The 18,056-nt window shown below is 44.9% G+C and overlaps 1 protein-coding gene across 1 annotated transcript in view; it reads right to left on the bottom strand.

The window, feature by feature from the left end:
* Nucleotides 1-15,179, bottom strand: part of LOC140428293 (tumor necrosis factor receptor superfamily member 5-like) — a 111,215-nt gene extending 96,036 nt beyond the window's left edge. Inside the window, exon 1 of the mRNA XM_072514607.1 lies at nucleotides 14,785-15,179. Coding sequence (XP_072370708.1) covers nucleotides 14,785-14,826 — 42 coding nt within the window. The 5' untranslated portion in view covers nucleotides 14,827-15,179. The remainder of the gene's footprint in view (nucleotides 1-14,784) is intronic.
* Nucleotides 15,180-18,056: the final 2,877 nt, after the last annotated feature.

The following is an 18,056-nucleotide window of genomic DNA, read 5'->3' as shown; positions in this document are numbered from 1 at the left end:
AAACCACGCACATATGTTTTGGGCGTGCCCGGCACTGGAAGGGTATTGGAAGGGAGTGACGGGAGTGATTTCGCAGGTGGTGAAGGCCCGGGTCAAACCAGGCTGGGGGTTAGCTCTATTTGGAGTTGCGGAAGAGCCGGGAGTGCAGGAGGCGAAAGAGGCCGACGTTGTGGCCTTTGCGTCCCTAGTAGCCCGGCGCAGGATCCTACTCATGTGGAAGGAGGCGAAACCCCCCGGACTGGAGGCCTGGGTAAATGATATGGCGGGGTTCATTAAACTGGAGCAGATAAAGTTTGCCCTGAGAGGATCGGCTCAAGGGTTCACCAGGCGGTGGCAGCCATTTCTCGACTACCTAGGGGAACGTTAGAGGGAAGACAGATGACCAGCAGCAGCAACCCAGGGGGAGGGGGGGGGGAGGGGGGGTTAGTTTAGTTTAGGTCAAAGATAAAGGGGTTTTGTTACTTGTGTATTGTTAAAAATTTCTGTATTGTTATTGTTGCGTTTGCTTTGTAAGAGGAAAAATTGTTGTTTGGGAAAAAAATTTCAATAAAACGTATTTAAAAAAAAGAGTTATTTGCGAAAAATGTAATTGCCTATCATGAAAAATAAAGGCTAAAGTTGGAATGTGACATTCGCATTTGAGGAGAACCGAGAGTTGAACATGGTATCCGAGGAGATAGTAACGCCAGAAATATCAACCTATGAAAAAGGAGTAAGGAGTGGTTGTTGCAATGTTGACATGAGGCATATTGGCAGCACAGTGGCCCAGTAGTTAGCACTACTGCCTCACAGCACCAGGGACCCGGGTTCGATTTTGACCCCGTGTGACTGTCTGTACGGGGTTTGCACTTTCTGCCCCTGTCTGTGTGGGTTTCCTCCAGGCGCTCCGGTTTCATAGAATTTACAGTGCAGAAGGAGGCGATTCGGCCCATCGAGTCTGCACCGGCTCTTGGAAAGAGCACCCTACCCAAGGTCAACACCTCCACCCTATCCCCATAACCCCACCCAACACAACACTAAGGGCAATTTTGGACACTAAGGGCAATTTATCATGGCCAATCCACCTAACCTGCACATCTTTGGACTGTGGGAGGAAACCGGAGCACCCGGAGGAAACCCATGCACACACGGGGAGGATGTGCAGACTCCGCACAGACAGTGACCCAAGCCGGAATCGAACCTGGGACCCTAGAGCTGTGAAGCAATTGTGCTATCCACAATGCTACCGTGCTGCCCTTATTGGGGAAACCCCATTGGGGTTTCCTCCCAATGTCCGAAGATGTGCTGGTTAGTTGGATTGGCTATGGTAAGTAATTGCCCCTCAGTGTCCAGAAGGTTAGGTGGGGTTACGTTGATAGGGTGGGAGCTTGGGCCTAGGTGGGATGATCTTTCAGAAGGTCGGTGCAGACTAGTTGGGCTGAATGTCCTCCTTCTGTACTGTAGGGATTCTATGATTTTATAACTGGAGTTAATTTTCAGGTTGCTCGGCAGAGAAGGGATGAAAACTACCAGGTGTGCTATACTCAATCTCTGCCTGTAATACATACACACTGGAGTAGAAATGGCTTAACTTAAATGGGACCAGGGTTTTCTGACTTTTCTCCAGAATTGTTCCAGTGCCAATATAATTCTCTTCATCTGCCAATTCTAATCGTGAGCCATCAAAAATGAGCTAATGTATGAAGGAACAGCACGCAACTTTACTTGTTTTGGTCTTGTGGTTTGTTTTCTCTCAGGGCCCAGTTTGTGTCTAAAGAGTTAGTCCAGCAATTTCCAGCAACTAAGCCATAGATCAGGACAGTGGTGTTCCTTCAGAAATGATTCTTTCATTGTAAATTACTGAATAGGAGAGGCAATTCTTACAGCACAGAAAGGGGTCATTTGACCCATTGTGCGTTTGCTAGAGATAGCTAATTAGTCCCATCCTCCCTTTACTTACCCCATAGCCGGGCAAATTGTAAACTTTCCACGTATATAGCCAATTTATGTTTGAGAAGTTATTATTAAATCTACTTCCGCACCTTTTCAAGCAGTGCACTCCAGATCGTAACATTTGTTATGGGCCAGGGTTCAGAGAACCCAAAGTATATCATGGAGTTCACCTGACCCACAACTTTTAATAGATTGTGGTATGGGGAGCACACGGCCCACTCTGCAGGTGTGGTACAGCAAAAATGGAAAAGTATTTTTTAAAGCAAAACGATGTTTATTCTATGAACTCAAGTGAACCTTTTTAAAACATGCAGTGAACATCTCAGCAACTATTAATTCAAATACAACCCCCAAAGAATTCAACACTAAATAATCCTTTAAGCTTTCCTTTTAACATCCATAAGACATAAAACACCTTTTACCGGAAGCACATCAGGTTAAAGTCACTACTGTTATTAGTTTTAAATCACCAGGATCGATTTACAGTCTTTAGATTACAGAGAGAGATTCATACACCTTCTGGCTGTGACTGCAGCTATCCAGCTCTGAAAACAAAACAAAAACACACCCTGTAGCAAACAGCCTAAAACGAAAGTAAAAAGCTGACAGACAGCCCAGCTCCACCCACTCTCTGACATCACTGATAAACACCCATTTCTTAAAGGTACATTTCTTAAACACCCATTTCTTAAAGGTACTCTCACATGACACAATTCACTGCATGGAAACAAAAATTCCCCTCAGTTCCCATCTGTTTTTCAAATCTGAACAAGTTACTAATTTTCTTACAAAGCCCGAGTTGGGGACCAACACTGTAAGTTGTCCATGCCCTGCTTCCGCTCTGGCCTCAAATACTGTGTGGGTGGCTGGAAGGAGGCAAAGAATTAAGCTTGGGTCGGTGAGGGGTGGGACAGGAAGAATCCACTTCCCTCTTGACATGTCTCCCTTTCGATATGCTTGGCTTTATTCAACATATACAGCACAGTGGTTGAGACCAGGAGATTGTCAAACACACAGCTAATGATACTCACGTATGGACACACAGTCTATAGTTTCCTACATTACAACAGTGATTACTCTTAATTATTTCATTGGCAAGAATACATTTTCAGACATCTTGAAGTCAGGAAAGGCACTACATAAATGTCCTTCTTTCGTGATAGTGGTTTTGAGTATATGAACACACATAGTTGGGAGGAGCAGTAAGCAGAAGGATCTTACTAGGCTTAAGCACCCAGTGGTGATGTGTGGGCATTAATTACCCTGCTGTATAATGTGTGTCCCTGGGAGGCATTAAAGTACTGTACTACCTTGTGAGTTGGCTGCCTGCTCATATTTTTATCACTATCATGAAGCCATGATCTGCTCTCCAACCTTGGTATGCTGTGTAGTTTCATAAAACTTTCTTTGGCGTTGCAGGCAGTTTTTCCAATGGCAGCCATGTTACAAGATGCTCCAAACCCCACACTGCTCTTCTGGAGATCTGGAAACCAGCTGCAGCAAAATGAATTTCCCTTCACTTGCTTCAGGAGAATCCCCTTGGCTCAAGTCATGTAGTGGAGGCCTGTTCTTCTCTTCCTGTTGGCACTCCTTCCCAATCCATTGCTTTTACACAGAAATAGCTAACAGCCCTTCAAGACTGTAGTAGTACATAATTTCCCACTCACTGCTGGCAGGTTCCTTCCTGATTGCTGATGCATGCCCAAACTATGTAAAGGATGCTTGCTTGCAAAACAGGGCCAGCGCGCATACAATTATTGCAATGTTCGACTTGCAGTGGCCCACACGAAAACTGGGACAGTGGAGTCAGTTTGAGGTGACAAAGAATTTTAATCTTAATTAATACATTGTGAAATAGTTGGAGGCCAGGAGGACCAATGTCCTGTGTTTAGGAGGAAGCTGATCACTGTAGAGTTGAATGATCACCAAGCGTGTGTGCAGGGCTGTGGGATGCATGTAGGTGATCATTGACATGAAGGACGGCTCGAGTTTGAGACCTTGGGGATTGAGGGAACCATTGAATGTATGGGAAAAAGTATCAGATGATGAGCCACCAACATATAAAGCAATTCGAGAGGAACTAACTTTTTGAATTACCATTATTAAGTTTTGTGATGTTATATTTTACTTGAGTTTCAAATTAGAGAGTGGTGAGAGTCAATTCCAGGAATAGCCATGACACTGAACTCTCATTATTATTATCTACTTTGACTAACTGACCTCCAAACTCTTCAGTTTTTATCTTCTATCATGCCCAACCAAGACTGAAGTGATAAAAAGTGAAGAGGTTGGTATTTTTAAAATACATTCTTCCACAGGATGTGGGCATTGCTTGCTAGGCCAGCATTTATTGCTTGACTCTATTTGCCCTTGAGAAGGTGATGGTGCACCACACTCTTGAGCCGCTGCAGTCCATGTGGTGTAGGTGCACCTACAGTACTGTTAAGAAGGGAGTTCCAGGATTTTGACCCAGTGACAGTGAAGGAACAGCGATATATGTCCAAGTCAGGATGGTGGCACATTACAGCGTGTGCAAGGTGGTGGTAGTCCCATGCATACGCTGCCCTTGTCCTTCTTGATGGTAGAGGTTGATGGATTGGAAAGTGCTTTTGAACGAGCCTTCCGGAGTTCCTGCCTTGCATCTTGTACATGGGACACACTGCTGCCACTGGTGGAGGGAGTAAATGTTGAAGGTGGGCCAATCAAGCAGCTGTTTTGTCCTGGATGATGTTGAGCTTTTAAGCGTTGGAGCTGCACTCCTCCAGGGAAGTGGAGAGCATTCTTTCACACTCATGACTTGTGCCTTGTAAATTGGTGGACAGGCTTTGTGAAGTCAGGAGGTGAGTCACTCATCACAGAATTTCTAGCCTCCGACTTGCTCTGGTAGTCACAGTATTTATATGGCCGGTCCAATCAGTTTCTGGTCAACGGTAACTCCCAATATAGTGGGGAATAAGCAATGACAATGCCATTGAATGTCAAGGTGCAATGGTTAGATTCTTTCTTGATGGAGATGATCATTGTCTGGCATGATTGTTACTTGCCACTTATCAGCCCAAGTGGGCTTGCTGCATTTGTTCACGACTGCTGGAGTGTCTGAGGAGTCACAAATTGTGCAATTATCAGCGAACATCCACACTTCTGACCTTATACATCACTACTCTGATGAATTCCTGCAGTGGTGGCCTGGAGCTGAGATGATTGATCTCCAACAACTACAACCATCTTACTTTGTGCGAAGTATGACTCCAACCAGTGGAGAGCTTTGCCCTGATTCCCATTGATTTCAATTTTGCTAGGGCTCCTTGATGCCGCACTCGGTCGAGTACTTGATATCAAGAGTAGTCACTCTCGCCTCACCATGTTTGCACAAAGACATGAGATCAGGAACTGATTGACCCTGGTGGAACCCAAACTGAGCATCAGTGAGCAGGTTATTGCTGAGTAAGTATCGTTTGACAGCACTGTAGAGAGAGAGAGAGAGAGTATATACCTGGACAATTTTCCACATTGCCTAATAGATGCCAGTGTTGTAGCTCTATTGTAATGGCTTGGCTTGGAATGCAGCTAGCTCTGGAGCGCAAGTCTTCAGTACGATTGCTGGAATTTTGATAAGGACCATAATGTTTGCAGTGTCTAGTGCCTTCAGCTATTTCATCATATCATGTGGAGTGAATAAAATTGGCTGAAGACTGGCATCTGTGAATCTCTGGGCCTCCTGAAGAGGCGGAGATGGATTATCCACTCGACATTTGTGGCTGAAGATTATTGCAAATCCTTGTCTTTTGCACAGATGTGCTGCGCGCCTCCATCATTGCAGATGAAAATCGCTTATTGTCACAAGTAGGCTTCAAATGAAGTTACTGTGAAAAGCCCCTAGTCGCCACATTCCGGCGCCTGTTCGGGGAGGCTGGTACGGGAATTGAACCGTATTGCTGGCCTGCCTCGGTCTGCTTTCAAAGCCAGCGATCTAGCCCTGTGCTAAACCAACCCCAGGTGGGGATATTTGTGGAGCTTCCTCCCCCTGTTGTTAGTTGTTTAATTGTGCACCATTATTCACAACTGAATGTGACTGCAGAGCTTGGATCTGATCCTATGGTTGTGGGATTGCTTAGCTCTATTACTTGCTGCTTATGCTGTTTAACATGGTAGTCATGTGTTGTAGCTTCACGAGGTTGACACCTAATTTTTAGGGATGCTTTGTGCTGCTGCTCCTGGTCTGTCCTCCTGTGCTCTTCATTGAACCAGGGTTGATCACCTAACATGGTGGTAATGGTAGAGTGGGGGGATATGCCGGGCCTGAGGGTACTCATTGTGGTTGTATACAATCCTGCTGCTGCTGATGGCCCACAGTGCCTCACAGATGTCCAGTTTTGAGTTGCTAAAGCTATTTGAAATCTATCCCATTCAGCAGGAATGTTGTGCCACACAACACGACAAAGGGTATCCTCAACGTGAAGATGGCACATCATCTTCGCATGGACTGTGTGTTGGGCACACTTACTGAAAACGCGATAGATACATCTGCGCCAGGTAGATTGGTGAGGATGGAAGCCAAGTAAGTTTTTCCCTTTATTGGTTCCTTCACCACTTGCCACAGACCCAGTCTAGCAGCTATGTCCTTTAAGACTCAGCCAGCTCGGTAACCCCAAGCGTGTTGATAGGGAGGGGGTCCAGCAATGGTAATGCCATTGAATGTTAAGGGGAGATGATGGTTAGATGCTCTCTTGTTGGAGATAGTCATTGTCTGGCACTTGTGTGGCAGGAATATTACTTGCCACTTATCAGCCCAAGACTGAATGTTGTCCAGGTCTTGCTGCATATTGACACAGACGGATTCAATATCTGAGAAGTTGTGAATGGAATTGAACATTGTGTAATCATCAGCAAAATCCCAATCATCAGCGAAAATCCCCCTTCTGACCTCATGATGGAGGGAATTCGATGATGGTTCAGCCTCGGACACTTCCCTGAGGAACTCCTATAGCAATGTCCTGGGACTGAGATGAGTTACCTCTAATGCAGTTGACAATAACTCAGGGATGTTGCAATTTTATTGATTACATCCTCACACATAACGTTTTAAAATATGATTTAGTCTCTAGAAAAGTGGCCCAACACCTCTGCTTCTGACTCGAACCGCACCGTTATGGACATTTTGACAGATGCCACAACTGCCAGAGATAACTCACTGGGGATCAGTCTTTTTCTGTGGAAAGATCTCAGGACCATAACCACCACCTCACAGGACCTGCCATCCCCTCCCTCAAAGACGCCTAAGGGAGTGGCCGTACCATGGGCAGATGGGTTGGAAAGCGGCTCGGATTCGGGCCTAGTGTTCCCACCAATTACAAGCAGCCTGACGAATGCAAGAGGAAGGAAATGCGCCTCAGGCGTTGAGGTGGTGGTAATGAAGTATTTTTGAAGTGTAGTCACTGGTGTGATGTAGGAAAACACAGCAGCCAATTTGTGCATGGCAAGATCCCACAAACAGCAGTGAGATCATGACAAGCTAACGTGTTTCAAAGATAATAATTGTGGGATAAATACTGGCCAGGACACTGGACACTTCCCTACTGTTCTTCGAAATAAGGCGTGGGATCTTTCGCATCTACTGGGGAACGCAGCTGAGGCCTCAGATCCATTCAAAAAGCAGACATGAGAATCAAAGCTCATGCTGCAGTGGATGACAGGCATTCAAAGAAATGGCAGGTCAAATTTTTCTCAGGCGGCTGGCTCCATGTCACTGTAGGATGCGTGCTTGCGAGACAGGATCTTCTGAGATCCCACCTACGAAGATGGAAACCCTGCCGAATTGCTAAAGAGCCAGCTGTGTGTACTGTATTTGCGCAAACATCTCCCACAAGCTTTAGCACTATCTCACCAGAGAAACCACAACACTTGAATGGAAACTACCAAAAACATCTGACATCCACTCCTGGAAGCATCTCCGCCTGTTTTATCTGCATTTCTACATCTCACACCTCGCTTTATCCCATTTCACTTTCAATTCTGCAGATTTCTTCCATTTTACTCTTGTAATGTAATTATTTTGTTCAACTTCATTTTAGGCTTTGTGATTTTCCTTGTTTGCCCTTATCTATGACAACTAAAACTCTCACTTGTGCTGTTGGTTAGTTTGTCTGATACCTCGCCCAAGGTTTGGGCCTTGACAGTGTGTGTCAGTTGGATGTTCGACTGCCACCACTGCTCCCACTTCCAACTGGACAGTGATCAAGCCAAGGAAACTTGGTTGAATTATTTTCCTCTGCCATAGGAAAGAGTGTGGAAGCTAATCGCCCCTCCATTCCTGCACCATCTATGCTCAGCCAATTCCACACAAGCTAGGGGCTTTGCTGGCTCTGTGCACAGTCGCCACTATACTCAGCAGCACAGTAACCTCGAACAGCTATAATACTCTCATAGGAACAGGAAGGGGAGACCATTCAGCCCTCCAGAAAGGGGACCTGTTCCCAGGTCTCTCTTCCAATGGTGCTCCACAGACTCAGAGGTGAGTTTGGGCTAAGGTGGGTGTGGAGTGGGGGGAAGGGGTCATTGGGGTGACTGTTCGCTTCCTGTGGAGGTGCCCTCTGGTGACCATTCAGCCTTTCCCCCATCTCGCAACTCCAATCAGAAATCAATGGAAAGGATCACAAAAATAAACCAGCGTCTGTCATCCATTCTGTGGCACGGTGCATTATGGTCCACTAGTACCATAGACACTAGTCCAGACACTGGAACGAGGTAAATGATCATGTGCATCTGTGATGCCATCTGTGGTTGAATAGTCTCCTGACGTGTGAAAAACAGACACATGGACCATTGAGCAGAAAGTCTCTTCACTCATCCCCTGAGCTGGGAATTCCCCTGTGGGAATTAGGCTTTAACTGGATTTGGTTGCGATAGGCTTCATCTACTCCATTCTGAGAGAAATCTGAATCCCATTTTATGTTAATATTCAAATTTTATGAAATTTGTGAAAGAACAGCTGGGGCTTAAGAAGAAAATGGCTGTTTCAAAATTTCAGAGATAAATTTAGCAGAGCCAAGTGTGTTCAGGGAAATTCCAGACTCTCACAAAAAGCAAAATTATCAGGCCAGTAAGTACTTAAAACAGAACTGTTCTCTTTACTCAATATCCTTCCAGAGAAATGTTTTTAAATAGAGATACAAGAAAAAAAAGTCTTCGAACAGAGTTTTAGTTTATCATAACTTTAATTTAGCAAGTGCTGTCTGCTAAATGAGCTGCGCATGTTGTGTGCAGTGTTGCTACTGGCCCTATATAGATAAAATTAACAGGAGAAGGAATTTCACTCTGCAGCATGCTCTGCCAGTGAGTTAAATCAGTGCGGACCTGCATCTTAACTTCTCTGCCCCATATCCATCTAACCTGCATCTTAACTAATTTGCTCCATATCCATCTAACAAACTAAAATTCAACAATATTCGTCTTGAAAGCTCCAATTGACTCAGCATCTGTAACCTTTCAGGGCAGAGTTCAACATTTCTGCTGGTATATGAAAATGTGCTTCCTGATTTCACTCCTTAATGGCCCAGCTCTATTTTTAAGGTTATGTCCCCTTTGTTCTTTATTCTCGCACCAGAGGAAAGAATTTTTTTTTTCTGTATCTACCCTATCAATTTTTTTTAACCTTTTAAACACCTTCATCAATCACTCTTCCATCTCTTGTACTCAAGGGATTACAGGATAAGTTTATGCATAATTTAACCCCATGAGCCCCAACGTCATTCCGATATTTTTTTTCCATAGAATCAATAGTGTGCAGAAGGAGGCCATTCGGCCCATCGAGGCTGCACCAACCCACCAAAAGAGCATTTTACCTAGGTCCACTCACCCATCCTATCCCCGTACCTCACTTAACCTGCACATCTTCAGACACTCAGGGACAATTTGTTTTAGCATGGACAATCCACCTAACCTGCATATCTTTGACTATGGGAGGAAACAGGAACACCCAGAGGAAACTCACACAGTCACAAGGAGAATGTCCAAACTCCACACAGTCACCCAAGACCGAAATTGAACTCTGGCCGCTGGCACTGTGACGGCAGTGCTAACTGTGCCGTTGTTAAGAAAGACACAAGTCTACTAGGTTAATCGCAGTGTTGTCACAAAGGGTGGGGAAAAAAATCTGGTGTTCATCTTTCCAAATTCATGTGAACTTTTCACGATTGACAAGGTGCGAGCCATTTAATAATTTCAGTTTTGATTCTTCTGATGGAAAAATTCTTAACTGAAAGTTAATTCTACCCGTCAATATGCATAAAATAAATCAAAATATCCTACTATTTAAACCACAAATTAACATTTCCCATTTAATAATGTTAACCCACACTAAGACCAAGATATTCTTCCCGACGATGTGGTGCCCAGAACTGAACACAGATGATGTCTGAACAGGGCTCTGGCTAGCTGAAGCAGAACTTCCACCCGTGTATCCCAGCCTCCTCAAGGCATAGCCTAACACAGTGGCAAATGTTGCATTTGAGCTTATACACAGTGATGTTGTGGCAATACATGTCTTGTGTAGTACCCTTCTTTCATCAACTCAAGGGAGGTGGTGGCATAGTAATATTGTCACAGGGCTATTATTCCAGAGCCCCAGGGTAATGGTTTTGGACCTGCGTTCAAATCCCACCTCAGCAGTTGGTTGGAATCCAATAAAAATCTGGAATTAGAAGTCTAATAATGAGCATAAAACCATTGTTGGAAAAACGCATCTGGGCCACCAATGACCTTTTGGGACCAGATCCACAGTAATGTGGTTCACTCCTAAATGCCAGCAAGCCACTCAGCCAACATCAATTTTTAAAAATCACTCATGCCATAGTCAACAATATGACAGGCATGATCCAGCAGCACATCACCCTGTTGTACAGCTCAAATCTCACCCTCCAGCTTTAATTGATTAGTTCAATTGGGCACAGTCCAATGCCTAGCACTAACTTCTAATACAATGTTTTAGCGCCTGGGTATAGGTTAGAATGCATAGAATAGGTTAGTCAACCCCAGCTATGCTGAAAGTGGCAGAGACTACAGCACGTGAAATTGATTTCAGATCATTCTTTTGTACAGCAGGTAGGGTAGAAACCCAGGTATTTGCTCTCCCTATTATCAATATTCTTAGGTCATTCTCCCCGTGTCAGCGTGGGTCTCACCCCCCAAACCCAAAGATGTGCAGGGTAGCCGGATTGGCCATGCTATATTGTGCCTTAATTGGAAAAATAAAAATAATTGGATACTCTAACTTTATATTTTTTTTAAAATCAGCATTCTTAAGTATTCATGGGCCAGAGCAGCAAGTACTGGAGCTTTTGAGGCAGATCCATAAATGTTTATCCAAAGAGAAAATGCTGGAAAATCTCAAGCAGGTCTGGCAGCATCTGTAAGGAGAGAAAAGAGCTCACGTTTCGAGTCCAGGTGATCCTTTGTCAAAACTAGCCAGATCTGCTGAGAATTTCCAGCATTTTCTCTTTAGTTTCAGGTTGCAGCATCCATAGTAATTTGCTTTTATCCATAAATGTTTATGGTCCTTCTCAGTCTGTCCAATCAGAGAGGAACCCGGCGTTGGAATATTTCACTGATTCAGTTTGAAAGACATGGGTGGAGCCCACTGTATATAGTAAAGACAGAAGCTTTTCAAGCAAAATACCAGTAATGAAACCACAAAAAGCTAAATCAAATGCTCAAAACATGCCTAAGCTTGTGCGGGCTTCTGGCGAACTTTTCAAACATCTTTCAAGATTTAAAATCATAAGAACACTGGTAAAATTCGGCATTATTCATTTTAAGATCAAATTACTAGTTCCAGCCTTCCTGCTTGGTGGTTCAAACAAGTTACACACCAGAACATTTGATGTTCCGGTTCTGCAGACACAACTTAGTTCTGTTCTATCAGAAGCAATGCACACAGGCCTTCGAGTTCCTCATATTATATGGCTTCTCAATGATCCGCCAGTTTCTGTTGTCCATCATAAAGATTTGTTTACTTACAGGGAGCTAACAGAGGCTTCAATTTACTTCAATTTGTAGATTTTATTATAATGACAATAACAATGTACCATGCAACTGTACCACCTGCCACAGGCCATCTCCCTTTATGCAGCGAAGCTTTCCAGCTGCACAGGTTTAGGATCATGCTGTGCCATATTAGCAGCAAATGTGTCAGCAACTTCCTATGAATTTCCCCATCCACTATTTTATCATATACTTTAACCCACAACTTATATTGAATAATGGACAAAGGATTTGCATATGAACACAGTTTCAACCCACATAGATTTCCTTCCACAGTAATGCAGTGTTGAATAATGTGGCAGCCACACATTTACAGAATGGCTGCACTCTCGATGCGTTTTCTCATATGCACTGTAAAAGCTCACTTTCACCGACTCCTTATAAACTGAAATGTGACAATATGACATATAGTTACCTGGGGGTAACAAAAGCCATGATGAGATACACATTGGAAGTAAAACAACAGTGGCCAGCAGTACTGCCTCACAGTGCCAGGGACACGGGTTCAATGGGACCCGGGTTCGATTCCGAGCTCGGGCGACTGTCTGTGTGGAGTTTGCATTCTTCCCGTGCCTGCGTGGGCTTCCTCCGGGTGCTCCAGTTTCCTCCCACAGTCCAAAGATGTGCAGGTTACGAGGATTGGATGTGCTAAATTGTCCCTAGGTGGGGTTGTGGGAAGGGGGTGGGGTCTTGGCCTGGGTGGGGTGCTCCTTCAGAGGGTCAGTGCAGACTCGATGGGACGGATGGCCTCCTTCTGCACTGTGAGAAATTCTGTGAAACAGCTCAAGACCTCTCCGAACAACAGGTTGTTAAATAATTGACAGACTTGATTCAGACCATAAAGTACAAATCAGATTTATTAAAGCTCAAGGATGTGTCTCGCAGACGTTGCTTAACTCACAGTTTCTGTATGCATACAATAAAATGTCTTGATGCTCTAGCCATTCTTTGCAGAATTACATATTTACTTTGCATCAATGTTCAAGGTGCATGATTTCTATATGGGGGAGATGGTGGTCTAGTGGTCAAGTCATTGAACTATTAATCCAGGCAATGGTTACCTGGGGAGATGTTTTAATTCAATCCTACTACAGCAGCTGGTAAAATTTCAATTCAATTAATAAATCTGGAATATAAAGCTAGTCTCGGTAATGGTGACCATGAAGCTATCATCGATTGTCGTAAAAACCCATCTGATTCACTAATATTCCTTTAATGAAGGAAATTTGCTGTCCTTACCTGGTCTGGTCTACATGTGACTCCAAACCCACAGTAATGTGGATGACACTGTACCCTCTGAAATGGCCCAGCAAGCCGCTCAGTTCAAGGGCAATTAGGGATGGTCAATAAATTGTGGCCTGCCCAGCAACGCCCACGCCACATCAAAATGTAAAAAAAATATGGAAGTGGATATTCACAGAGAGTTCTACTAGCCATTGCTTGTCAAGTGACATAACAAGAATGTTTTTGAAAAAATCTTAATAAGGGGTAAAATTATACCTCTTTGAAGACTGAACTGAGGCAAAGGAAAACCCAGTCTCTTTCAGAATTAGATGCAGCTACAGAGCACAAATAGGTTTCAACATTAAAGGTGAAATGCCCCAAAAGGTTATCCTGATGTAACATGTACTCCTGTGAAACAAGATAGCTTTGCGACAGTGGCAACACCAGACATACTTATTCAGGGTACTGTCAAATTCCCTGACGCAACAGTCATAAAGAACACGACATATATACGCAGCTGAGAGTGCATGCTTTCTAATACCTCAGGTGAAGATTGTGGCTAGCACGAGATAAGCAATCTACCAGGACAGAGATCATTCATCTCGTTTTGAAGAGAAGTGAAGGTGCAGTACTGAGGGGATGCCGCACCACTGGAGGTGCCATCTTATGGCTGACACCTTAACCCAAGGCCCTGTCTGATCTCTCAAAAGGATATCAAGGGTCCAAAGGCACTAAAGAGCAGAGGAGTTGCCCCAGTGATGTGCTTTTGAGGTGTGGTAGCTGCTCTAATATGTAGGAAATGCAGCACCTTATGCAGAGCAAGCTCCCACAAACAGCAATGTGATAATGACCGAAACGATCTGTTTTGCTGATGTGGGGTAAGGAATAAATGCTGGACAGGAGAGGAGGGATGGGGGACCTCTGCTCTCAATGCCATGGGATGTCTTATGCGCACTTGAGAGGGCAGGCAGGCCATTGATACAAACTCTCCTCCCAAGGCAGCACCTCCAACCGTGTCGCACTCTGTGTGGAGTGCCAGGGTGGATTTTGTGATCTATGTTGTGGGACTTCTCAATCGGCAAACCCACTGACTCAGAGACCACCGAGCCGCAGGGAAGTCAGAAACATCTACACAGTTACCGCCAAACACTGCGTACCGACCGTGTCCTTCATGTTAGCACTGACACCGTGAAGGGAATGAGCTCCCCACACAAACACACACACACGGCGAGCAGTGGGCGCAGGAAAGCCTTGGAAAGAGCGGGCAAACGAAAGTGAAAGAAACATCGCCCGATAAAAAATAACCAATCTTCTAAACTGGGCTCCGGGTTGCTGCTTGTAAACAAGAACGTAATCGACGCATAAACATTGCCCCGAACCCCTCTTCCTCAGCAGCTACCCCAGGGAAGGTGGTGGGTGGGAGGGGGCACCAAGTGTGTCATTCACCCACAGCGGGGGGGGGGGCAGCAATAATACTGAGGGTCAATCAGCCTGGTCTATTCGGAATGGAGTATTCCTCCTTTAACGGTGCCCTGGATAATATCTAATCCCCATTTTGACAGTGCAGACTTGAGGAGTTGCTGTACTTACTGGAATGACGCAGGACAACAGGATAAAGCTGAGTGAATCCATTCTCCCCGAGGTGTCTGTGTGCCAGGTATCAAAGCAGACTTCCTCCCCCTCCTTGCCAATTTTGCAAACACTTCCGCCTTTTCTTTTAAAACGCCGCCCCCCGCCCCCCGGCCTCCTGTCCAAGTCCTGTCAGTCGACGAGGATGGTGTTAACGATTATCCTTGCTCTTGCAACTTCACCCTTCCAACCGGTTTTCACGGAGCGACAGCGGTTTGAAGCCACTGGAATCGACCAGCAGAACAAGATCAACCCCCTTTTTAAAAGAAAACACACCCCACACCCTCTCTTAGAAATGGACAGTGGCCCAGGGCAGCAGGCAGACTGAGCACGGTGGCAGCAATCTCTGCTGTTTACCAGCCACTCCACAGCTGTGCTGTGCTGAGCACCCCCCCCCCCCCCCCCTCCTCTCCCACAGCACACGAAAGGAGGGACAAACGAGGGCAGCAAAGTAAAGGCACTCTTGAATTTCTTTAGCACCTTTGAGGACACACCAAAGCTCCCCAAAACTCTTTGCAGCCTTTCAAAATACACTTCAGGTGTGGTCACAAATTAGCAATGTGGGAAACAGGGCAGCCAGTCCACGCACAGCGAGCTCCTAACAAAACAGCAACCAGATGATGATCATAATTGTCCCCACGAGGGGTATGCAATATTGACCAGGAGATTGGCGAGAATGCGGCCATTCTTTTTGTTTTAAATACATTTAGAGTACCCAATTCATTTTTTCCATTTAAGGGGCAATTTAGAGTGGCCAATCTACCTACCCTGCAAATCTTTGGGTTGTGAGGGCGAAACCCACGCAGACACGGGGAGAATGTGCAAACTCCTAACAGACAGTGACCCAGGGCCAGGATTTGAACCTGGGACCTCAGAGCCGTGAGGCAGCAGTGCTAACCACTGTGCCACCGTGCTACCCTACCCATTCTTCTAATAATAATAATCATCATTATTGTCACAAGTAGGCTTACAATGCAATGGCGTTACTGTGAAAAGCCCCGAGTCGCCACATTCCGACGCCTGCTCCGGTACACGGAGGGAGAATTCAGAATGTCCACATTACCTAACAGCACGTCTTTCGGGAACTGTGGGCGGAAACCAGAGCACCCGGAGGAAACCCATGCAGACACAGGGAGAACATGCAGATTCCACACAGATAGTGACCCAAGCCAAGAATCAAACATAGGACCTTGGTGGGCTGTGAAGCAACAGTGCGAACCATTGTGCTACTGTGCCGCCCGTTCTTTGAAATAGTGTCACGATTAAGCTTCTATTTCTAGCTGAGAGGTTTAACATCTCTTTCAAAAGGTAGCACCTCCCCAGTATTGGGGGTAAAGAGGTGTGGGAGGGGAGCGATCAGCCTAGATTAGGACTTGAACCTGCAATCATCTGAAACACAAGTGACAGAGAGATACCAATGAGCCCCTGGTGGTACTGGAAATGTTGGGGTTAAAATGAATCAAATTAGCGCCATGCTAGTTGCTCAGCATCTAAAAGAAAAGGATACTAATGTTTTGAGCAGGTTTGTTTATGAGAGGTTCCAGTGGTTTGGTTCCAATACCACTGAGGTTGAACATTCTTGACCAGATCATATTGTTTTGGTTTGTAACTATAGTGATGTAGCGTTAAAGCGAGAATCCTGACTGCCCTCCCAGGTGAATGTAAAAGATCCCCTGCCATTATTTGAAAGAAAAACAGGGAAATTCTACTCTGTGCTATGGCCAATATTTATGTCTGAACTAACATAAATAAAACAGGCAATCTGATTATTATTACACCGAAACTGGCCATTTAGTTCAACTGGTGTGTGTTGTGTTCTACTCCTCCTCTAGTGACTCAAACCTACGTCAGTGGTGCTGATATGTGGAAGACACTTACATAAACGCCAATTCTTTGAATAATTAAAGTTGTGTTTGTGCTTCAATGGAGAGCTTTTAGACAAACTGAGTTATAGAAATGGTACACTCAAATATGAACATGTGAAATAGGAGCAGAAGTAGGCCATTCCACCCCTCGAGCCAGCTCTACCATTGAATAAGATCTTGGCTGATATGTTGGTGTTTCGAATTCCACATTCCCATCCACGCCAATAACCTTTGATTCTCTTGCCTAACAAGAGTCTAGAATTCAAATTATTGTCACGTGTACCGAGGTACAGTGAAAAATATAATTCTGCGTACAGTCCAGGGAGATCGTTCCATACATGTAAAACATAGGACATACGGTAAGTACATAATGTAAATACTTTGACATAGTCATCAGGTGAAGCATGCTGAGTGTAGTGCTACTCAGTGATGACGATGTGTGAAGAGACCAGTTCAGTCCATAAGAGGGTCATTCAGGAATCTGGTAACAGTGGGGAAGAAGCTGCTTTTGAATCTGTTAGTGCGTGATCTCAGACTTTTGTATCTCCTGCCCGATGAAAGAGGTTGGAAGAGAGAATGACTCGGGTGGAAGGGGTCTTTGATTATGCTGCCTGATTTCCCAAGGCAGAGGGAGGTGTAGATAGAGTCAATGGATGGGAGGCAGATTTGCTTGATGGACTGTGCTGTGTTCACGACTCTGTGGTTTCTTACGATCTTGGGCCGAGCAGTTGCCATTACAAGTTGTGATGCAGCCAGATAGGTGCATCTGCAAAAATTGATAAGAGTCAATGTGGACATGCCAAATTTACTTAGTTTCCTGATGAAGAATAGGCACTGTATTTTGATCTATGTTAAAAATATTCAATGACCCCAACCTCCCCTGACTTCTGAGACAGAGTTCCAAAGTTGTACAACCTTCTGAGAGAAAAATAATTCTCCCCTCGTGGGTCCGAAAGGCGGACCCCTAATTTTAAAACAGTGCCCCTGTGCCCTCCACTGCCACACCAGCTTCCAGGCCAGCACCATATTTGCCTCAGCACAATCCTTTGGAAAGAAAGAACTCATATTTATACAATTCCTTTGTCAATTCTCTCTCAGGACTTCTACATCACTTCCATTTACTTTCTGTCTTCTTATGAAAGTAAAAATTTTCTAAGGGTAAACATTGCGATCCAATTCTTCATGCAAGCTGCCATGAGCTGCAAATGAGATGAATGACCTGTTTTAACTAACTTTACTTAAGAACACTGGGAAACATTTGTACTCTTCACTGAATGGGCGGCACGGTAGCACAGTGGTTAGCACTGTTGCGTCACAGCGCCAGGGTCCCAGGTTTGATTCCCGGCTTTGGGTCACTGTCTGTGCGGA

This window comes from Scyliorhinus torazame, chromosome 8 (assembly GCF_047496885.1).
Source record: "Scyliorhinus torazame isolate Kashiwa2021f chromosome 8, sScyTor2.1, whole genome shotgun sequence".
Lineage (NCBI taxonomy): Eukaryota > Metazoa > Chordata > Chondrichthyes > Carcharhiniformes > Scyliorhinidae > Scyliorhinus > Scyliorhinus torazame.
Note: the sequence above shows the minus strand (reverse complement) of the source record. Positions and strands in the feature narration are given on the sequence as shown.